Genomic DNA, 24,223 nt, shown 5'->3' on the forward strand with positions numbered 1-24,223 from the left:
TGCTGTCTTAATTGTTTGTCTAAGGGCATTTAAAAATTGGTTTGCGGGTATCCGATGGACATGCGTCCTGTTTGGGAGACCACCTCAGGGATACTGTGGATGCCTGATCATGGCATTGTACACCAGAAGCTAAACATTAATGAATGCCAACTATAATTTTATATATATAATGTGACAGCTTGGTGCGAGGTCGGAGGGATAGTGGATGGGGGGAGGGGGGTTCACAGTGTGAGGGATATAAATGATGAACGTCTAAGTATTACCTTGTCTTGTACACCTGAAACTAATAAATTATATATATAAAAAAGAAAAGAACAAATGAGAATGTAAAAAAAAAATTGGTGTGCATTTCTGAGTACTAACCTATAGGGAAACCTGATAAAATGCAAATTGCTTATCTGTGTGGGGATAATCCCATTAATCTCATAGTGACCCTTATTTTATTAGCTCTCCCCATGAGACAGCAAGGGACCCATGCTAAGAGACAAAAGTTAAGAATTCTGATGGCTATTAAAGTCAACCAGATTGATTGCAAATTCTTGGACATAGGGACTAAAACTACAAACTGTTTTTTGAATCCCTGTTTTATGCAAGTTCTGTGATGGATGAACTGGTGAGCACTGAAAGTCCCTTCCCAATCTGGTCCCTTTGGCTTCTCTGTGAGACTTTTAAAGAGCATGGAGAGGAAGGGGAGCAATGCTTTGTCACCTGCCGGCAGAATGAAGGAAGTACAGGCAGAACTGTCACAGAAAGATTTGAAGTTAGACATGAGGACTACATTCTGGATATCTGATTTGGGATCTATAGGAACAGCAATCTGATTTGCTCATTCTGGGATCAGTCCTGAGAGGTTCTGGGACTAGTTTCAAGAGTTAGTACGACCCAGATCCATCTCCACAATGGAACTTATCAGATCAGGAGCTTCTCCAGTTGCTCCATTCTCCTTTTTACCTAGTAGCATCTCTTCTTTCCTATTCCTCACTTTTCCCACTGATGTAAATGCCAGAGATGTCTTTGCCACTCTTAATTTCTCCAGGAGGTTGAGAATGTATGAGAGAAATGAAGATTTGCCCTCTGCGTAAGCAAAACTAAAGCTATTTGGAATTATATTAATTAGTAGCAACACTTCTGCCAGACAGGGTGTGTGTGGGGTTACACATTGTGTCACTTTTATTCTTCTTAAAGAGACTCTTTGAAATAGTTATGACAGATATTATTATCCCCATTTTACAGACATGCAAACTGAGCCCTGTGCTCTGATGAAAAGATGGAGAGTAGAAACTAGTCTTTTGACTTCTGATCAGGTGCTCATTGATTTAATTAGAGTAAGGGGAGCCTGTTTTTTTTTTGAGGGGTCTCCATTACCTTACATTCACATTTCTTTTGTTTATTAAAGGTTCAATGGGCTGATTATTGATGATTAGTATATTATTCATCTGATATTAATCACACTACTAAAAAATGGTGAGCAATAAATTGCCTTAGTTAATTCAAGTTACTATAAATACTGTGACTGTTCCCTCCCTGCCGGAGAAGAAATTCCCCTCATTTCTAAATTCAGAGCTCTCTTTTAACCTCTTGCGGAACCCCATTCACTATCTTGGACTACAGCTCCCATTGTGCAACGGGCAACGTGCAGAACTCCTCCGTGATCTCACGGGACTGCTAACCAATCCAATCACAGAGCTCTCCTTAGGCGCCCTATTGACTCCGGGTAGAGGCGGGACACTCAGTTGCTAGGTTGGTACCCTCTCCGGAAGTGGTTGTTGGCCTCTGCAGGGCAACACCCCGGCGTCCCTAGAAGCGGGGAGCTGGGGTGGTGTGGAGGACGCTTCGCTGAGACGGGAGCCCTCGGCCAGAGTCTCCCGGGGTTGGGGACAGGTGAGGACGTCCTCGAGGGAGGGGTTGGGCGGCGGGGAAGGGAGGGAAGCGGGAGAGTCGAGGCACTCTCGAGTGCCTGCGAGCGGGGTATGCACGAGGGTGGGAGGGAACTGAACAGTGGAGAGGGAGCGGCCGGACTCGTGCGCGTGTGTTCAGACACCTCGCTGAGAGCAGAAGGGGCCCTGCGCGCCGGAGCTGGCGAGGGAGGGGGCGCGGGCGCTGGGCCCCGCGGGCTGGCTGCGGCGCGCGTCTCGTTGCCCCAGGCTTAGTGGGCGAGGCCTGGCCTTCCAAGCTTGCTGGAATACCTCTCGTGCGCGGAAGCCTTCCCCAGGTCCGAATTTGGGGTTAGCCAGACCCTTTGCCCTCTCTGGGGCAGCAGGAAAAATCACAAAGTTTATGGTTGTATTTTTAACTTTCCTCGCATTGATTACAATCTGCCTTCGCCTGGTTTCGCTGTCCTCACTTGGCTTCCGAGATTCCTCTCTCCTGCTTCTTTTAACTCGGCCCTCCTCAGCCGCCTCTGGAGGCCCCTCCCTTCTCCCCACCGAGGCCAGCTCTGGGGGGTTTCACCCAGAGGTTCAGCTGCCAACTATTTAGAGGTGACTCCCCAAACTGCAGCTCCAGCTAGACTTTTCCTGAGCTCAGACCCGCTCATTGATCATCCCCAACTGCACGCTTCTCCCGCCTTCCTGGTCTCCCCAGATCTGTAGTTCCTGTCTTAGTGAAGGACTTCACCATTCACTTAGTCAAGTCTGCACCTGGAATTCATTCATCTAATATGTACTGCAAACGTTGGTTGGGTATTTCCTATATTCTCAGCAGTATACTAGGTGGGGCTATCGGGCAAGGCGTAGACATGAAGAGGTGACAGTGAACAGGATACGGGCTAAAGTGCTCTGATTTCCGCCTCCCTCCCCCTCTCCCTCATCAGCTCCTGTTGTTCTGCACCTAATACCTATAGAATGTGGTTCTTCCTTTCCATTCTCCCAGCCACTAGTTTAGTTCATAATTTCTTGCCTGTGCTTTTAGGACAATTTCCTACGTGATCCCTCTGCCTCTGTTCTTGCCCTCTGATTAGTTCTAACACAGCTCAGCTGTCATACTTATGTGACATCCCATGGTGGCTCCTCACCACCTACAGGCTGCAGCCCTTTATAATATGCTCCTTGTCTTCCACTGTACATCTCTCTTCTGCTACCCCTCCCATTGTCCCTTACACTCTGGTCGTGTCAGAGTGGTTAGACCTCAGGCTTTGGAGTCACGTAGATGTGGGTGTGTGCAGGTTCTGCTGGATCATTTACTAACCGAAACCATGGGCAAAAATGTTTTTTAACTTTGCCGACCCTCAGTTTCCTTACTTGAAAATTGGGGATAATAATCTCTACCTCGCTGAGAGGATGAGGTGAGATGATGTGTCTAAAGCTTTAGTACAATTCTTGGAACATAGGAAGTGTTCAGTGAATAAAAGCTTTTGTTGTCATAATCAATTCTCTGCACCCACCATATTCTTTCCTCCCTCTTTGCCTTTGTGTATGCTGTTTCTTCTGCCTTAAGTTCCCTTCCTCCCTTATCCGGGTGAACTACTGCTTATCCTTCAAGAATCATCTCAGTGGTCCTCTACTCTGTGATGCTTTCCCTGATCTTCCAAAGTAAGATTAGTTGCTTTTACTTCTGTGTCCTGTTGTCCTTCCCTTAATGTGCTCAACATATAATCATGTGTTTACGTGTTTGGCCTTCTGACTATGCTGAGCTGGAGTTCAAGCCCATGTGTAATCACCTTTGTGGCCCTAACAGTTAGCACAGTGCTTGACCCATGGTAGGTGTTCAATAACTGCTTATGGAATGTCTGAATGTCTTAATTTATATTCCCTGGTACTGGGTTTGTCCTCTGAACAATGTAGAATAAGCCCTTTAAAAATGTGAATAGTAATAACAACTGATATTTATTGAGATTTTACTTTGTTTTAAGTATTTTACATGTATTGAATCATAACTCTCACAACCCTTCGAGATGGATATTATTATCCTCATTTTACAGATGAGGATACTGAGGCAGCTTGCCCAGCAGAGAAGTGGTGGAGTGAGGATTAAAGCCAAGAATGCTCTAAAACCTGTGCTCATTACTACTACATAATCAACTCTAATGTCTTCCACCTTCTCCCTACACCCTTCTCCAATAAATCTCCCTCCCTTCCCCATGATCTTTTATAATTGTTCAAGGAGGGAGGAAGAAATAAATATGGAGGGGACCCTAATTATGAATATGTGTGTAAATGCTCTGTTAGTGTTCAAGTGTATCGGACATTCTGGCTATGCTGACAAACCAGTGTTTTCAGGAAGGTAACAGCAATATTGAGGGATTGGGAAACAGTGGCGTATATTGAATGGAAGGGAATACTTAGCTTGGAGTAGAGAAGCATTGGGTTCTCTCTGTAGCTCCAAAGGGCAGAACAGGCAAATGGGAGGAAATTTCTTAGAAACTGATTTTTGGCTTACTGTGGGAAAGACCTTTTCATAGTTAAGAATGGTCTAAGTGTGCAATAACATCAGTAATACTGCTAAATTTGTTTAACATGTGTTGTGTACCAGGGACTATGATAGGTACTTTATAAGAAGGATCTTATTTCATCCTCAGATAACCTTTTGATGGAGACTGTCACGATTGTTTCCATTATACACACGAGGAATAGAGAGGTGAAGGACCTTGCCTAATTTGCCTAAGGTCACACAACTGGTCAGCGAGAGAGCTGGGATTTGAATCCAGGTGTTTTGAGCCCCAAAGCTGGTACTTTGACCACTACACTGTCTGTTATTTAAAGCATAGAGAGGAAACATTCGGCATGCGAGGGGCGTTAGATCAAAGCTCTTCTGGGCTTTTCTGGCTCTTGAGATTCTTTGGTTTATGTTAGTGGTTTATAGCAGAGACAGAGCTCCTCTAATTTACATACCTTATGTTGGGCTTGGTCAGAAAATGCAGAACAGGGAGGAGGCATGACCCTCATACGTTTGTGGTTTAACAGGAGAGTTGGAACACATTCCCATGAAAAAAGTAATATTAAGAGTCATATGCCTATGAACACATGAAAACTGCGCTCACTGCTGAGGAGGTTATACGTGGATGGGAGAGGCTAAGGTGAGCCAGGGAGGGCTTCCTGGAGGAGGTGTTTCTGGGATTGGCAGGAGGTGGATAAATGCCATTGGATGACCCCTTCCCTACAATTGTGATGGCTCATAGAGGGTTTCAGACTTGGTGGCAAGTAGATCTCTTCCGGTTTCATCTGATCTGTTGGTAATGCTAGGTACATGGAGTATAATATTGAAGCCATGTCTAGGGTGCTATGATTGACCAGTGATGTCCCTGAAGGTTTCAGGCTTGACGGTAAATGTTAGGATATGTGCCATGTATTTGCCACAGCAGATCTCAGGGCTGCTTTCTTAGACATCTTCTCTGTTATCACTGTACCCTAAGTCATCATTATCTCTGACTTAGACTAGCTCACAGTTTCCTACCTAATCTCGTTGATTTTCTTCCTTCTAATCTGGCCTCCATTGCAGTCCGTATTCCCGGTGGCTGCCAGAGAGATCTTACTGAAATGTCTGTCTAGGAAAACCGTTTCCTGGCTTTCAGCTCTCTTATTTTAAAGACGAAGCTCTGGGCATGACCTGGCTTCCTCCCACTTCCCCCGCATCGCCTTCAACCCTGCTTCCCCTTGCTGTAGACACACCGTCTCACCTCATCCTCTCCGCTAGGTAGAGACCATCGTCCCCACTTCATCCTGTTGAAGTGCCTTTGCACGCGCGGCTGCTTCTGTTAGAACATCTTTTCCTCCTCTCGTTGGTGAATACCTACTCATCCTTCAGCCTAGGCTTCATCTAAATCAAGCTCATTTCTTCCAGAGCTCTTACCTCATTTATGATTATACATTTATCTGTGACTGGCTTGTCTCCCTCCCTCACTAGACTGTAGCTCCAGGGGAGTCGCAGCAGAGTCTGTTTTAAATCACCATTGAATCTCTAGTGCCTCCCAAATAAATAAACTTAGCTCCATATATAGTGCTCAAATGAGTAAGTGAGCTCTAGTCGTCATTAAACAAATATGGTTTCTCTTCCCACACCTTCCTCATTCCTACAATCCTGCCTTTTTGGCACTGTCCTAGCCCACATCTTTTTGAAGGCAGGAAAGAAGGTAGACTACAGCCCACCCATATTTTAGGGTTTTTTTTTCTGGCAGAAGGTTTGTTTGACATTTGAGTGATCCATGAATTCAGGTTTTTCAGGTTCTTCCTAACCTTTAAATCGTTAAACATAGGTAATTATGTATATAGCTAATTAGGCACGTTACCACGAGGACAGATATTGCCTGCCCCATGCTTTTGGAGATAGGCTGTTCTGGGAATAGGTAACGTCTCAAATGCAGAATTTCTCAGATTCTCTGAGATGGTAGACACAATGCCTTGTATAGGTCACTGCCTGTTGGATTGGATAATGTCCAGCCTGATATTCAGGCCGATATTGACTCCTGCCTTCCCAGGGACCCCTTCCCCTTCTTTTTACGTCTCCTCCCCAACTAAGAGGACTGAAGAGGCCAGGGACTCCTTAAGCCACGAGGCAGTGGGTCACATCTGCTGCCCTAGTTCCCGGCTCTTCTCTGCTTTTTTGGAGTTGGTACCCTTACTGATCTCTGAGTGTGTGTGCAGAGGCTGGAGCATCATGTCCACAGCGGGTTGGTTATGGGTTCTTAGGGTAGGGAGCAGATTCCCACTTGGGCTTATGTACTGCAGAGAGGACTGCCTTTTCCTTTAACCTTTCTTACTGAGGCACTGCTCCACCTTCCTGCTTGGAGGTGTCATGATGGAAATGAGAGGCAGCAAAGCGTGGCTCCCTTGGGTTCATTGGACTGACAAAGGGAACCATGTCTCGTGAGTCCTAAGGCAGGACACCTCCCTTACCCATCTCCCTGCTGTCAGGGTGCAGAGAGGACCACGGTAGTGCTCTCTTGTAGGTCCTTTGCTGTTTACCAGGGTCCCTCTCTAGGAATCTTGGAACTGATTCAGAGTCATCAGATCCGGCCACTTCCTGAGCAGTCATTGCAGGCCACGTCCTGACCTCCTTTTGATGACAAGCTCTTTCTGCTCACTTGCCCTATTTTCGGAGGGCTGTGTCATGCTCTCTGTTCCAGGTGGAATAGTGACAGCCTCTGAAGAGGTGGCTGCAGGAGAGGTCAGGACCTGCTCCTCCAGACCCTGTTGTCACACGGGGTGGCTGATGCCTCCTTAGCTGGGGGTCGTACTCTGAGCAGAGCAGTCTATGGCAGCTACTTTACAGTGCGACTTGTCTCTGTATCATCGGGCTTCAGCATGGGAGCTGCCATAGGGGAGGCTTGGCATTACCTGGGGGTCCTGAGGTAGTTGCAGGAGCAGGGATTGGAAGGCAGGAGCAATTCGAGAACTGCACCAGCTTGCCAGTTGAAGAATTTGGTACTGCCCCATCCCTGGAGCTAGAAACCTTGAATGCAAGTTGGACTCCTTTCTGCTTTACCCTAGTCTTATTAAACCTAACATCACAACTTCCCTCATCCTATCTGTCCCTTCTTTTCCATTTCCACTGCTTCTGCCCTACTTTATACCCTTGTCGTCTTTCACCTGGATGGCAGCCTCCTCAGCGGTTTTCCTGACACCAGTCTTTTCTTCAATCCAGCCATGCCACTCCTGTCAGAGTTTTCATCTTAAAAAAAAGTCACTCTGTGTCATTTTCTTTCACTAAAGCCCTCAGTGATCCCAGTTTGCTACAGGGCAGTGTCGAGGCTCTTTAGCATGGTGTTGTACAAGGCTACAAGGCTCTGCATGAGCTGACCCTGACCTGGCGTTCCACCGCAGTCCCTGCCATGCATGCTGGTACCCAGGACATTGTCTGCATGTGAAGTCCCCTCTGCCTAGAATAGCTGTGTCCACTCTCGGAACTCTTACCAGCCTGCGGTATCCAGCTCCTTGGCAAAGCCTGTCTTCCCCCTTTCAGTGGGACTATGTTATTTCTCCCTCGGTGCTCTCAGAGCAGGATGCTTCCCCCCTGCTCTGCACTACTGTTGAGGTTGTGTGTGTGGTATCTCCACTAGAGTGTAAAGTCCCTGGGGTGCTGTTACATGTAAACAGGGACGTGCAGAGAGGGACACGTATGGAGACAGTGTGACCACACTGGGATATGTTGGTCTATGGGCAGCGGGGGCGGGAACTGCTAGTTATTTTGGTCACTAGGGTTTTCTAAGTAGGGGTCCTACACTGTTAATTCTTCCTCCCACTTGAGGGGGATAGGAAGTCTGAACTCGGAGAGAGCTGGGTTTTCAGATCTTTTGTGGTCCACTGAATGTTCAGTAGGCCTTTGGGAGATGTGTCTCAGGGAACTTTCCAGGGCACAGAGCCTGTAAGGCCTGAGTTCTGAGTGGTTGCCCTTACCCTCCACTTTCCCTGGCATCTGGAAAATCCCTGGCTAAGTTGGCTTGCAGGTCTGCTCTGACCCAGATGCTCCATGACCCAACTCCAACTTTTCCTTTTCTAAGCGGGGTCACTGATTTTCTTTCTGGGTGGGTGGGGGGTCTCTGGGATCTAGGCGTTCGAGCCCAGACCAGTCATGGCCGGGAGACCCATCCGTATAGGAGACCAACTAGTTCTGGAGGAAGATTATGATGAGAATTACATCCCCAGTGAGCAAGGTAAGAGGCCTGGGGTATATTGTAATAGTTCTTTGAGGGCAGGAATTATCTCTGATTTATTTTTGTTCTTTCAATGCAAAGTGTGGTACGTGCATAGAGCTGCTCCGTATATTTGGGTTAGATCAGAGTTGGTAAACTATTGCCCATGGGCCTAACCTGGCCTGTTGCTTGTTTTTGTAAATAAAGTTTTATCAGACAACAGCCGTGCTTATTCATGTATTGTCTATGGCAGCTTTCATGCCACAAGGGCAGTATTAAGTGGTTGTCACAGAAACTATATGACCCACAAAACCTAAAATATTAAATCTAAAATGTTTACTGTTTGGCCATTTATAGAAGTGTGCTGACCGCATGATTAATTTTAAATGAAAATATAGTAGGGGGTATTGTGAAATACAGTGTGTATTGAGGCCAGGGGAAACCCAATTTCTTAAGAACAAACTAAAGCCGTTTTTTAAAAAACAACGTTATTAATAGCAATAATAACAAAATTTATTCAGTGCTACTATGTGCCATTGTCTGTAGTAAGAACTCTATATGTAACTGTATTTCGTTTTCAACCTTTACAGCAAGTCCTGAGTTAGGTACTATTATTATCCCCATTTTACATAGGAGGACACCAAGGCACAGAAAGGCTAACTTCCCTACAGTCACACAGTTCTGCTCAGGTTCATCCCCAGACATTCTTACTCTAGGGCATGAATTTTGAAGCACTATGCTATTTTGGAGGGTGAAGATTCTTTTGAAATTCTCATGAGTTACAGACCTGGACACACAAATTTTGCTTATAATTCAGAGGGTTTGTGGGCCTGTTCGGGAGCGGGGAAGACCTCTTGCACCCTCAGGTTTCCATGGATCCAGCATTAAACCCTGGGCTTTGCTTATAGCATAGGATTTTTGTTTGTTTACCACGCAGAAATTTTTAATTTTCCTTTTTTTTTTTTGATTGGCTAAGAAAACTTCATTATACTCCATGTGTTCAGGGAACTCATACATGCACACACACAGGCACGCACGCACATACACGCAGCTAATACTGCTCAAGGCACTGACCACTGGGCACAGAGTGGCCCCAGGGTTGAGAAGATGCCCAGAATTCTTCTCTGGTCCCTCCTCACTCACTCTTTAGGCCCATGCATGCAGGCAGGGGCCCACACAGGTACCCTGGAGGCAGCACCTTCACACCGCCAGGCGGGGCCCTCGCTCAGGCCCGGCCCTGCACCAGCTCCTCTCCGCGCCTGCTCTTCAAGGTCCCTCTCAGGGCTTCTTAAGGCACAAGGACTACACCGGCAGGTCCATGATCTCATCTGAAGTGTCACTGGGTAAACTGGAGCCTGGGAGTCCTTCTGGGGGTGCCGTGGAGGGCCCCACTGCTCTGGGCATGACTGGGGGCTGCTCTGAGCCACACCTTTGCTGCGGCCGCTGAGTGTGGTGTCCTCTGGTCAGCAGACTCTTCGTGCTGGCGTGACTACCTTCATCACCATTAATGGCCACTGGGATGGCTGGGTTGCTGAGGGCTCGCCAGCCACGCCTGAGCACTTCTCTGTCTCAGTGATCGTGCGGCCAGGTCTTGTTGTGCTCACTGTATGTGGCCGGCTTCTGCTGCTGTGGCAGCACCCATTCCCGGCAAGTCCGACACTCCCGGGCAAACTCCCGCAGCGTATGGCAGAACTGCATGTAGTGCACTTCATGGGCTGCCTGTGCTGTGTACCCCAGGTACAGCAGGAAGGAATGAAACCTGTTGCAGCCACAGAGGTGCACGACCCACAGCATGGCAGCGCGGTGGGCACACTGGGCCAGGAAGTGGGTGAGGCTGGCTCACAGGGCTGGGGCCAGCTCATGCTTGGCCAAGGTCTGCAGACTCTCCTCAGCTGCCCAGCTTCTCAGTCAGCTGCTCAAATCCCACAGTGGCACAGTGGGTCAGGGAGGGGATTTCTGAGTAGAGGTCAGAAGAATCAGGCCGAGTCTGGAGCCCCAAGGAGCGAGATGGTGCAGCAGTGACTGCTGGCGCTCTGTGTCCGCCACCTCTCCCACCTTCTCCAGGTAGTTCAGCTCAAAGCTACTGCTCTGGGGGCCATTGAGGAAGTTGCCCACAGCCAGCAGGGTGGCCAAGGTGCAGCAGAAGGTGGCATTTTGCACCAGCTCTTCCAAGCCCACTTTCAGGTCAAAACAGTGGCGCTGTGATTTTCCGCTCTGTGCTGTCAGAATCCAGCTTGAAGGCTCAGAGTTGTAGGCGGGTGACCAGGTTCCTGATGGAGACAAGAATCATCGGGAAATTCTTAGCTGGGCAAAATTGTATATTTTCATTTTAAATTTATCAGTCCATTTTCACATGGCCTCTGAATTTTGTATCATAGTAAAGCTTGCCCTACTCTAAGGATGAATACTTCTCTCATGTTTTCCTCTAGTTTTGTCCCCAACCATTCATGGAATAGCTCACCTTTCCCCCACTGAATGAGATGCTGCCTATGTACATTTGGGTCTACTTTCTCTTCTCTTCCATCGGACTGTCTATTCATAACGCCAGTGCCGTACTCTTAATTAATGAGGCTCGATAATAAATCCTAGTATTTAGTAGGACTGAAGTGCCCTCATTGCTGTTTTCTTCAAAGTTTTCTTGGTTATCTTGTTCATTTTATCTCCCCATGAACTTCAGAATCACGTCCAGTTCTAGGGAGGGCTCTGTATGTGGGGGCTGTTAGTGTCTTGGAAAAAATTGTGTTAAATTTATGAATGAGCCTAGAGGGGAGTGATAGCTTTATGAAGTTAAGTCTTCCTAGCCAAGAACATTGTATTCCTTTCTGTTTGTGTCTGTTTTTTGTTTCTTAAGAGTGACTTAAATTTTTTCATATAGGCTTTGTACATTTCTTGCTCAGTTTCTTAAATATTTTATCTTTTTGTTTGCTGTTGTAAACGGGTTCTAATGTTTTTTTTTAGAAGAAGAACGTACTTCTTACAGTGTAAAGCAGATCATATCAGGGCTTTGATTATTAAAATCTTCCCTTATACTCAGCATAATACCCTTAGTGGGATGTGCAGGGCTCTGCATGACCTGGCCCTGCCACCTGGCCTGGCTCATCCAGTGCCACTCTCTCCCTTGCTCACTCTGCTAGTCACTTGGCCTTTCTGACAGTCCCCAGATGGGCCAACTGCTGCTTGCCACAGGCTCTTGGCACCTGCTCTTCTGCCTGAATGCTCTTTCCTCAGTGCTGTGCATGGCTGGCTTGTTTCCTCCTACAGGTTTTAGTTGTGTCACCATTCTGAGAAGTTTTCCTTGACTCTTTCTAAAGGAGTGCCTCCTCCACCTTGACGTTCTCTATTTCATACCTCATTTACTTCCTTGATTACGTTTATTAGAAACTTTAATTCTTTGTATATTTTTCTGTTTACTTATTTCCTGGCTGTTTCTTTTGCTAGAATGTAAGCTTATAAGAGCAGAGACCATTTCTCTGTCATTCATGGCACATGATGACTGGTAAATAGGAGGCATTCCAAAAATATTTGTGAAATCAGTTAATAAATTCGTCTCTGGCTAGCCAAATTCCAGCTGGTCCTTTGAAAAAGTGGTTTTCCTTTCCTAGTCCACAGGTATGTCAATGTCAACCCCCAAACTCTCCACGGAGGTGACCCATGTTGTTGGTGCTTCTCTGGCCTGGGTTGTTATCAGCTTAACCATCCATGCCGCTTGGGAATTTATTTTGTTAATTCTAGGGGCTCTGCACCTATGTTTTTTCTTCTAGGTGAGATAGGTCTTAACTCAATTTACATATCTTTCTTTCCCTCCAGATCTCTGGCAAAAGAGCATTTCTGAATGCTTGATTCCAAAAGAGTACAACAAAAGTATTAGAGTCCATAATAATATATAGCAAAATTGAAAAAGAAACAACTCTCTTCATGGAAGAGAGCGTTCAGCAAGTGGGAAAGATACTGCCTGAGTATCATGTCACTTTCTCAGCTCTGACGGAGTAAGTCACTGTGTCCTCTCTGCTCCTATGGCCCGGCGCACATCTCCCTGATAGCACCTATCACCTGCTTTGCACGCAAGTCTTCGGGAGTTGTTCAGTACATGCTTGTTGATTGAGTGACACCCTTTGCACTAAGATTTTGCAGATCTTGGGAGAGCTTGTGTACTGGTAAGGCTGCCCTCATTCACGATGGTCCTAGCTGTGGCTGCTGGGGTTCTTCCAGAGGCCCCTGCCACACTGAAGTCTTGGTCCTATTTATTTTGGCCTTTGTGATACTTGTCTTCAGATTTCATTCTTGGAGTACAGCAGTAGCGTGCCTTGATTCAGGTATACCATTTATAACTGTAATTTAAGAAAACTATTTTTTTAAAGATTTTATTGGGGAAGGGGAACAGGACTTTATTGGGGAACAGTGTGTACTTCCAGGACTTTTCTCCAAGTCAAGTTGTCGTCCTTTCAGTCTTAGTTGTGGAGGGCGCAGCTCAGCTCCAGGTCCAGTTGCTGTTGCTAGTTGCAGGGGGCGCAGCCCACCATCCTTTGCAGAAGTCAAACCGGCAACCCTGTGGTTGAGAGGATGCGCTCCAGCCAACTGAGCCATCCGGGAGGCAGTTCAGCTCAAGGTGCCGTGTTCAATCTTAGTTGCAGGGGGCGCTGCCCACCATCCCTTGCGGGACTCGAGGAACTGAACCGGCAACCTTGTGGTTGAGAGCCCACCGGCCCGTGTGGGAATCAAACCAGCAGCCTTCGGAGTTAGGAGCACGGAGCTCCAACCTCCTGAGCCACCGGGCTGGCCCCTAAGAAAATTATTATATAGAAGTAATCCCTGCTCACTGAAGAAAATTTGGAAAGTAAGGCAGAATAGAACAGTTGTTTGGGAAGAAACCCTGTTTTTCCTTTACTCTCACACTCAGTGATTCTGAAACCAGATGTATGGATTTTCTTCCCATATCTACCAATTCTCCGACACCATCTGGATGTCCTACAATTCAGTTCAATTCTGACATTATCTACGTGGAGTTAGCATTGGATCCCACAAGCTGAGGGCGCAGTTCTACAAGACTGCCCACACGTCAGAGGCCAGTCTCAAGTTCCAGGCTGTCCCCTGTACTTCTGACTAACCACCTGTACACCATGGTTCCCACGGTGCCATCCTCAGTTTCGATAATTTGGTAGAACAAGTGATAGGACTCAGGAAAACACTTATATTTACCAGCTTATTATATAATAAAGGACATGATGAAGAAAATAGGTGAGGCTGACCCAATGGCTCAGGTGGTTGGAACACTGTGCTCCTAATGATGAAGTGACCAGTTCGATTCCTACATGGGCCAGTGAGCTGCGTTCTCTACAGCTAAGATTGGGAACAACAGCTCTCCCTGGAGCTGGGCTGCGGTGAGGCTGCCGTGACCGACTGCCTCTGCCAGGGGGAGGCAAGACTCATAATACCAACGTGGGCCAGGGAGCTGCATCCTACACAACTAGACTGAGAAACAACACTTGAATAGGAGTGGAGAGGAGGGGGAAAAAGAAGTACAGGTGAACATTCAGATGAAGAGATCCATAGGGTAAGGTCTGAGAGGGAGGGTCCCACGTGCAGGAGCTTCTGTCCCCGTGGAGTTTGAGTACATGGATGTGGATGTGTTCACCAACCTGCAAGCTCTGTGTGCGCCATAGTTTAGGGATTTTTCTGGAGGCATCATCATGTAGACCTGATCAACTAACTCATTTTCTAGCCCCTCTTCCCTCTCTGGAGAATGGAGGCGGGGGTGAGCCTGAAAGTTCCAAGCTTCTAGTCATGGCCTGGTCTTTCCGGTGACCACCCCTCATCCAGGAGCCCTGTAGGAACCCACGAAGAGTCACTTTATTGGAGCAAAAATGTTCCTACTACTTAGGAAATCACAAGGGTTTTAGAAGCTCTTTTAGGAACTGCGGTCAAAGACCAAATATTAACAGGAACTGGTGGCAGAGACCAACATATGTATTTTTTATTATTTCACAGGTTGATTGTGATTCTTTTTCCTTTTATCTACTTCTCACCTCTCTTACTTTTCTACCCTCCTGGCTGTCTTTGCAGAAATTCTTCAGTTTGCCAGAGAGATTGGTATTGATCCCATCAAGGAACCGGAACTGCTGTGGCTCGCGCGGGAGGGCATTGTGGCCTCACTGCCTGAGGAGTGGAAACCATGGTAAGTTAGCACGGGGGTGGCCCACTGACGTGGCCTGTCAGAGGTGGAGGGAGCCTGACACTGGAGATCAGCTTTAATCAGCCAGCTTTCGAAGCCTGCCCTGCATGGAGTTGGGAACAGCAATGGGCCAGTCCTGTGCTGGGCTGCTTGATGCTTTGGCTTGAGCATGGGCCGACTTGGTGGTCCCTATGAGGGGTTCAGCACTTACACTCAGGGGCCCAGGAGCTGCTGCCCTGGGTCAGGTCCCCTAGCACCAGCATCTGGTTTGGACACACTCAGGAGGAGGTGTCACTCCTTGCAGATTGATGTTGAGAATGATGACATTGAGGCCTCCTCAGCATGTCCAAAATGGATGCTGGTGCTAAAGAGGTTTATGTGAGGTTACGCAGACTGGCAAGGGTTTCCTCTCCCTTGGCAGCCCATCCCTGACTTTGAGTCACCTCTTCAGGAATAGGGTCACATTGGAAGATTCGTTCATATTTTCACTTTCAGTTTGAACTCTGGATTGGGAGGAGCACAGACTTACTCAGGTTATCACAGGGAAAAAGGTGAGGAAATAGACTGGCTGAGGTGGGGAAGCTAAAAGTTGCAGCTAAAAGCTGCTGTGTCTCTGTCCTTTTGAGGATATATTCCCTTCCTCTTTTGGTGATGCTATTTTCTCTGTTCTGCACGTCTGTCCTGTTTACCTCCTCATCGCATGCATAGAGCTCTCTCTTCAAGCTGTTTCCCTAAAGTGAGTGCCATTAGTTTACTTCCTACGATAGCATGGGATTACCCTATGTTTGTCCCAAACTAGTCCCAGATGTCTTTGGGGTGTGTGTGTGTGGGTCCTCTCTTATGTTGGTATTGTGCAATTTGTGTGCGAGATGTAATGATCCTGTTTATACCCATCCATTTAATGTGTTGGCCATACTTCAAAATGACTGCAATTGTAGCCTTACTCATCTCCACTGAAGAATTGTAATCCTTTTAGCTTCTCCTCACAGGGCAGGCTCCCTGTTGTCTTGATCTTTTTAGCTGCCTTTCCTTGAACCTTCTCGTTTCATGATATCTTTCTTATAGTAAATCCATCAGCACTGTACACAGTATTACAGGTGTTGAGGACTCACGGTTGTGTTGGTAGGATAATGGTTTCTGTTTCGTGTCCAATATCCACCCTGGTACCCACCTTTGCCTTATCTAATAATCTCTATCTTCTTTTTCTCTGTGTTTTTAACTTCGTGTATATCTGTGTTGTTTTGCTTTTGGATACATTTTTAAATTAAAAGCCACATGAGGAATGTAGTCAGTATAGTAACACCTTAATATACACATACTCAATAAATAAATGGCTACAGCGATGTTAAAAAAAAAAAGGTGAATAGAAGGAAGGAAACTCATTTGTTATCGCCAGCTGGGACCAGGCTTCGTGCCAGCTGCCTTTATGTACCTGCTGGCTGTGGCAGACACTCCCCCATCCTATCAGGAGAGTGTGAAGTATATCTCACTTTTTAAAATAACAAAAGTTATTAAAACTTATGTATACATGTCATCTTTTACCCTTACTCCCAATCGCAAGAGTAACTGGTAAATTGCTTCTAGACCTTTAAAACACACAGACATACACACACCCCACACGTTTTGTTTTTTAAATGTAAGTGCTATACTGTATACATTGCACTTGTATGTCAGTGTGTGAAGCTCTACCTCATTTTTTTATCAGCTGCATATTTTTCATAGGTAGATGTACCATAATTTTTAAAAAAATCCCAATTTAGTTAACCAGTTATATTGAAGGGTAGTTAGATGTTTTCCCAAATTGACCATTATGTGTGGGTCTAGTTCTGGATTCTCTGCTGTCTTCCATTTATCTGTTTGTCTGCCTTTGTACCAGGGTCAAACTGTTGTGATTACTGTAGCTTTATTATAAATCTTAAAATCATTTAGGGTATATCCTGGAACTTTGTTCTCCATTTTCACAGTTGTATTATAGGTCCATTGCATTCCCATATGAATTTTAGAATCTGTTTGCCATTTTCTTAGAAAACATCCCGTTAGGATTTTGATTGGGATAACTTTGAATCTGTAAATCAGTTTGGGGAGAATTGACATCTAAAGCAATATTGAGTCTTCCAACCCATGAACAGGGTAGGGTCTACGTTTATTTTTTTATTTTTTTTAAATTTATTGGGGTGACAATTGTTAGTAAAATTACATAGATTTCAGGTGTACAATTCCGTATTACATCATCTATAAATCCCATTGTGTGTTCACCACCCAGAGTCAGTTCTCCTTCCATCACCATATATTTGATCCCTCTTACCCTCATCTTCTGCCCCCCACCCCCCTTACCCTCTGGTAACCACTAAACTATTTCTGTGTCTATGAGTTTTTGTTTCTCATTTGTTTGTCTTGTTCTTTTGTTGTTTTTGGTTTATATACCACATACCAATGAAATCATACGGTTCTCTGCTTTTTCTGTCTGACTTATTTTGCTTAGCATCATACTCTCAAGATCCATCCATGTTGTCACAAATGTTCCTATGTCATCTTTTCTTACTGCTGAATAGTATTCCATTGTGTATATATACCACAACTTCTTTATCCATTCATCTGTCGAAGGACATTTTGGTTGTTTCCATGTCTTGGCCACTGTAAACAAAGCTGCAATGAACATTGGAACACACATGTCTTTATGGATAAATGTTTTCAGATTTTTTGGGTAGATACCCAGGAGAAGGATTGCTGGGTCATATGGTAATTCTATTTGTAATTTTTTGAGGAACCTCCACACTGCCTTCCATAACGGCTGCACCAGTCTGCATTCCCACCAACAGTGAATGAGGGTTCCTTTTTCTCCACAGCCTCTCCAACACTTGTTACTATATATCTTGTTGATGATAGCCATTCTGACTGGGGTGAGGTGATGTCTCATTGTGGTGTTTATTTGCATTTCTCTGATGATTAGTGATGTTGAGCATTTTTTCATATGTCTATTTGCCATTTATATGTCCTCTTTGGAGAAATGTCTCTCCAGGTCCTCTGCCCATTTTTCAGTTGGGTTGAGGGTCTATCTCTTTAATCAGTTTGTCTATAATATCTCTAAGGAATGTTTTGTAGTTTTTAGTATAGATCTTGCCCCTGTTTTGTCAGATTTATTCCTAAGTAGTTCATATTTTTCATGTTTCTGCAAATGGTATATTTAAAATTTCTAATTTCTAATTGTTTGTTACTTTTATGCAGAAATAAAATTGGTTTTTGTATATTGATCTTATATCTTGCAACCTTGCTAAACTCACTTATGTCCGTTCTAGTAGCTTTTTTGTAGATTCCCAGGATTTCCTACACAGATGATCATGTCTTCTGGAATTAAAGACATTTTTACTTCTTCCTTTCTAATTTGGATACCTTTTTATTTCTACGTCTTGTCTTTCTGCACTGACTAAGACCTCTACTATAATTGAATTGATGTTGTGACAATGGACATTTTTGCCTTATTTTTTAGGGAAAGCATTCAGCCTTTCACCATTAAGTACAATATTAGCTGTACATTTTTGTAAAAGTCCTTTGTCAGGATGAGGAACTTACCTTCTAGTTGTAGTTTGTTGAGAGTTTAAATCAGAAATGGATGTTGGATTTTATTAAATTTTTTTTCTGCATCTATTGACAGGCTCATAGGATTTTTCTATTTCGGCCTGTTAACAATTACATTGATTGATTTTCAAATGTTAATCTGACTTACATTTGTAGGATAAGTTCTCCTTCATCGTAATTATGTATTATTTGATTTTCTAAAATTTTGTTAAGTATTTTTGTTACAAAATAATAGTTTGAAGGGAATGAGATAGAGTTTGGGTGTTTTTTTATTACTGATTTCCAATTTTATTTATTTATTATGTTTATTCTTTATTACAAATTGAGACTTGTGACTCAATAAGTGATCCTATTTATGTAAATGTTCAACGTGTGCTTGAAAAGAATGTCGTCTTTCATTTTTGGATACAGGGTTCTATAAATGTCCTTTATATAAAGCATGCTAAATGTGTTTATATTTTTTTGTGTCTTCAGTCATTTTTGTCTGGTCTCACTCTTGAATGATAGTTTAGTTGAGTATAGAATTGTTTGTTGAATATGAACAGCCTTTTGACATTATATGTACCCATTATCTTCTGCCTTCTGGTTTAGCGAATAAGACATGTTTTCTTGGTCTCATTTGTTGTTCCTTTTAGGCAATCAGGTTTTTCCCCTCTGGTTGTTTTTATTATTTTGTTTTTAACTTTGGTGTTCTGTAATTTCACTACAATGTATATAAGTATGGATTTATTTTTAAATACCATATTCAGGATTTGGAGTGCTTTCTTACTCTGATGACTCATGTCTCTCTTCAATTTTGGAAAATTCTCAAGTATTATCCCATTTTCTTTTTGGAACTCTTACTAGAAATATATCGGACCTTCTTTTTATATCCACTATGTCTCTTAACTTCTGTTTCGTAGTTTTAAAATCATTTTCTCTATCGTGCTACATTCTGAATAATTTCTTTGGTATGTTTTCCAATTTACTATTTATTTACTTTCCTCTGTCAAATTTGCTGTTTAACCCATCTGTTTCTTAAAGAATTTAATGACTTCCAATTCCTACAAGTTTTGTTACGTTTTTTTTCAATGTCTGGGGTTTTCTTCTTTCTTTCATTTTTTTTTACAGTTGTTTTATTATGGATTCTAGTTCTTTTATCCCTACAATAATTGTGAATATAGTTATTTTTAGTCTTTTTTGAAAAGATTTTTTATTAAAATGTAGCTAACATACAATATTATATTAGTTTCAGATGTACATCATAATTATTCAGCAGTACCTACCTGGCACTTTAGATGGTTATTACCATATTACTGGTTATATTCCCTATACTAAAAAAGTGATCACCATGATAAATCCAGCAACCATCTGACACCATACCACAATATTATTGAGTATATTTCCTATGCTGTATATTATATCCCCAAGACGTATTTGTTTTATACCTGGAACTTTGAATCTCTTATTCCCCTTTATCTTTCCCCCCTTTTTAATTTTTCCATTACAGTTGATGGTCAATATTATTTTATATTTAGGTGTACAGAATAGGAGTTAGACATTTATATAATTTATGAAGTGATCCCTTGGACTAGTACCCACCTGGCACTATACATAGTTATAACCATATTATTGACTATATTCCCTATGCTTTACTTTACATCCTCAGGACTGTTTCGTAACTACCAATTTGTATTTCTTCACCTTTTTCACCCTGCCCCCAAGCCCCCTCCCATCTATCACACTGATAGATCTAGTAGCCATCTGACACCATGCATAGTGATTATAATATTATTGACTATGTTCCTTATGCTGTACCCCACATCCCCATGGCTACTGTGTAACAACCAATTTGTACTTCTTAATCCCGTCCCCCTTTTCACCCACCTTCAACACTCCCCCCTCATCTGGCAACTGTCAAACTGTTCTCTGTATCTATGAGTTTGTTACTGTTTCATTTGTTTGTTTATTTTGTTCTTTAAATTCCACTTATAAGTGAAATCATATGACATTTGTCTTTCACTGTCTGACTTATGGCAGAACAATAACCTCTAAGTCCATCCATGTTGTTGCAGGTGGCAAGATTTTGTTCCTTTTTATGGCTGAGTAATATTCCACTGTATATATGTACCACCTCTTCTTTATCACTTCATCCATTCAGCGACACCCAGGTTGCCTTCATATCTTGGCAGTTGTAAATAATGCTGCAGTGAACATATGGATGAGCATGTCCCCTTGAAGTAGCTTTTGGGGTTTCTTTGGATAAATATCCAGAAGTGGGATTACTAGGTCCTTCTTTATCTCTTGTTATAGTCTTTGTTTTAAAGTCTATTTTGTCTGGTATAAATATTGCTACTCCAGCTTTTTGTTTGTTTGTTTCCTTTTTCATGAAATATCTTTTTCCATTCCTTTACTTTCGGTCTTTGTGTGTCTTTGGATCTGAAGCGAGTCTCTTGTAGGTGACATATGTGAGTCTTTTTTTTCTTATCCATTCAGCAACCATCCCCCCTGCCCCCATCCACTATCCCTCTGACATCGCACAGAGCCATTACATTTCCATTGTCTCTATTCCTAATGCTCTACTCCGCTTCTTATAAGTATATACATACATACACACACACACACACACACACACACACACACACACCCATATATATATATATATAAAATTATAGTTGGCATTCATTATTGTTCAGCTTCAGGTGTACAATGCAGTGATCAGGCATCTACATCTTCCCTGAGGTGGTCTCCCAAATGGGACATGTGTCCATCAGATACCCTACAAAATCTTTACAACATTATTGATTACATTCCCCAAATTAATTTTCAAAACCCCGTGGCCATATTGTGGTTACCGACTGTTTTCTAATCCCCTCACCTTCCCCCTTATCCCCACTGCCCCGCCCATCTAGCAACCCTCAGTTTTTCCTCTGTCTCCAAAACTGTTTCTGATTAGTTCATTCACTTATTCTTTTCTGTAGATTCTGCATATAAGTGAGATCATATGGTATTTGTCTTTCTCTGTCTGACTTATTTCACTTAACATAATGTTCTCTAGGTCCATCCATGGTGTTGCAAATGGTAAGATTTCTTTCTTTATGGCTGCATAATATTCCATTGTATAAATGTACCACAGTTTCTTAATCCAGTCATCTACCGATGGGCATTTCGGTTGTTTCCATGTCTTGGCTATTGTGTATAGTGTTGCAATAAACGTAGGAGTGCATAAAGATTTTTGAATTGGAGTTTTAGATTTCTCCGGATAGATACCTAGGAGTGGAATTACTGGATCATAGGGTAGTTCCATTTTCAGATTTTTGAGATACCTCCATACTGTTTTCTATAGTGGCTGCACCAATCTGCAATCCCACCAACAGTGCACAAGCGTTCCCTTTTCTCCATATCAGTGCCAGCACTTGTTGTTTGTTGATTTATTGATAATAGCCATTTTGACTGGGGTGAGGTGGTATCTCATTGTGGTTTTTATTTGCCTTTCTCTGATGGTTAGTGAGGTTGAGCATTTCTTCATATGTCTGTTTGCCATCTGTATGTCCTTTTTAGAAAAATGTCTCTTCATGTCCTCTGCCCATTTTTTAATTGGGTTGTTTGTTTTTTTTGGAGTTGAGTTGAGTGAGTTCTTTATAAATTTGTGATATTAACCCCTTATCAGATATATCATTGGCAAATATCTTTTCCCATTCAGTAGTATCCCTTTTTGTTTTATTGATGGTTTCCTTTGCTGTGAAAAAACTTTTTAGTTTGATGTAATCCCACATGTTTATTTTTTCTCTTACTTCCCTCATGCGAAGGGATATATCAGTAAAAATCTTACTCCGGGTAATGTCTGTGAAGTTTCTTCCTATATTTTCTTCTAGGAATTTTATGGTTTCAGATCTTACATTTAAGTCTTTAAGCCATTTTGAATTTATTTTTGTATATGGTGTAAGGAGGTGGTCCAGCTTCATTTTTTCACATGTGTCTGTCCAGGTTTCCCAGCACCATTTATTGAATAGACTATCTTTACCCCACCGTACATTCTTGCTTCCACTGTCATAGAGTATATGGCCATATAGGCATGGATTTATTTCTGGACTCTCTATTCTGTTCCATTGATCTATGTGTCTGTTTTTATGCCAGTACCATGCGGTTTTGATTACTGTAGCCTTGTAGTATAATTTGAACTCAGGTATTGTTATACCTCCCACTTTGTTCTTATTTCTCAAGATTGCTGAGGCTATATGGGATCTTTTATGGTCCCGTATAAATTTTAGGATTATATGTTCTATTTCTGTGAAAAACGTCATTGGTAGTTTGATAGGAATTGCATTGAATATGTATATCGCCTTAGGCAGTATGGGCATTTTAACTATATTAATTCTACCTATCCATGAACGTGGTATGTGTTTCCATCTCTTTGTATCTTCTTTCATTTCTTTCTTCAGTGTCTTATAATTTTCTGAGTACAGATCTTTTACTTCTTTGGTTAAATTTATTTCCAGGTATTTTATAGTCTTTGGAGCAATTGTAAATGGGATTGTTTTTTAAATTTCTCCTTCTGATGTTTTATTATTGGTATATACAAACGCAACTGATTTCTGAATATTAATTTTGTATCCTGCTACTTTACTAAATTCATCTATCAGCTTTAATAGTTTCTTGGTGGAGTCTTTAGGGTTCTCTATATATAGTATCAGGTCATCTGCATATAATGACAATTTTACTTTCTTTTTACCAATTTGGATGCCTTTTATTTCTTTTTCTTGTCTGATTGCTGTGGCTAGAACTTCCAGCACTATGTTGAATAGAAGTGGAGAAAGTGGGCAACCTTGCCTTGTTTCTGATCTTAAGGGGAATGGATTTAGCTTTTCCCCATTGAGTACGATGTTAGCTGTGGGTTTATGATATGTAGCCTTTATTATGTTGAGATATGATCCCTCTATTCCCTCTTTCTTAAGGGTTTTTATCATAAATGGCTGCAGGATTTTATCAAATGCTTTTTCTGCATCTATTGATATGATCATGTGATTTTTACTTTTCATTTTGTTAATGTGTATCACATTAATTGATTTGAGGATGTTGAACCACCCTTGCATATAAGGGATGAATCCCACTTGATCATGGTGTATGATCTTTTTAATGTATTGCTGAATTCTGTTCGCTGATATTTTGTTAAGGATTTTTGCATCTATGTTCATTAGCGATACCGGCCTGTAGTTACCTTTTTTTGTGGTGTCTTTGTCTGATTTTGGGATCAGGATGATAGTGGCTTCATAAAAAGTGTTTGGGAGTCTTCCCTCCTTCTGGGTTTTTTTGGAACAGCTTGAGGAGAATAGGTGATAATTCTTTTTTGAACGTTTTGTAAAATTCACCTATAAGGCCATCTGGTCCAGGACTTTTGTATGTTGGGAGATTGTTGATTACTGACTGAATTTCCCTGGTGGTAATCAGTCTATTCAGGTTTTCTGTTTCTTCTTGAGTTAGCCGTGGAAGGTTGTACGTGTCTAGAAAATTGTCCATTTCTTCCATATTGTCAAATTTGTTGGCATATAGTTGTTCATAGTAATTTCTTAAAATTTTTTGTATTTCTGTGGTGTCTGTTGTCACTTCGCTTTCATTTCTGATTTTATTAATTTGGGTCCTCTCTCTCTCTTTTTTTAATGAGTCTGGCTAAAGGTTTGTCAATTTTTATCTTCTCTAAGAACCAACTCTTGGATACATTGATCTTTTGTATTGTTTTTCTGGTTTCTATTTCATTTATTTCTGCTCTGATCTTTATTATCTCCTTCCTTGTGCTACTTTTGGGCTTATTTTGCTGTTTTTTTTTTCAGATCCCTTAAGTCTGAAGATAAACTGTTGATTAGTGATGTTTCTTGTTTCTTTAGGTAGGCCTGCAATGCTATGAATTTCCCTCTTAGGACTGCTTTCGCGGCATC

At 42.8% G+C, this 24,223-nt stretch overlaps 1 protein-coding gene across 3 annotated transcripts in view; it reads left to right on the forward strand.

Annotated features, from left to right (window-relative positions):
- The first annotated feature begins 1,761 nt into the window (after nt 1-1,761).
- The window catches only part of CEP164 (centrosomal protein 164), a 90,706-nt gene continuing 68,244 nt past the window's right edge, over nt 1,762-24,223 (forward strand). For all 3 annotated transcript variants that reach the window (XM_081063875.1, XM_081063877.1, XM_081063876.1), the window contains exons 1-3: nt 1,762-1,881; nt 8,485-8,587; nt 14,627-14,738. In XM_081063875.1, the coding sequence (XP_080920001.1) occupies nt 8,506-8,587; nt 14,627-14,738 (194 nt within the window). In that variant the 5' untranslated portion in view covers nt 1,762-1,881; nt 8,485-8,505. The remainder of the gene's footprint in view (nt 1,882-8,484; nt 8,588-14,626; nt 14,739-24,223) is intronic.

This window comes from Rhinolophus hipposideros (assembly GCF_964194185.1).
Source record: "Rhinolophus hipposideros genome assembly, chromosome: 10".
NCBI lineage: Eukaryota > Metazoa > Chordata > Mammalia > Chiroptera > Rhinolophidae > Rhinolophus > Rhinolophus hipposideros.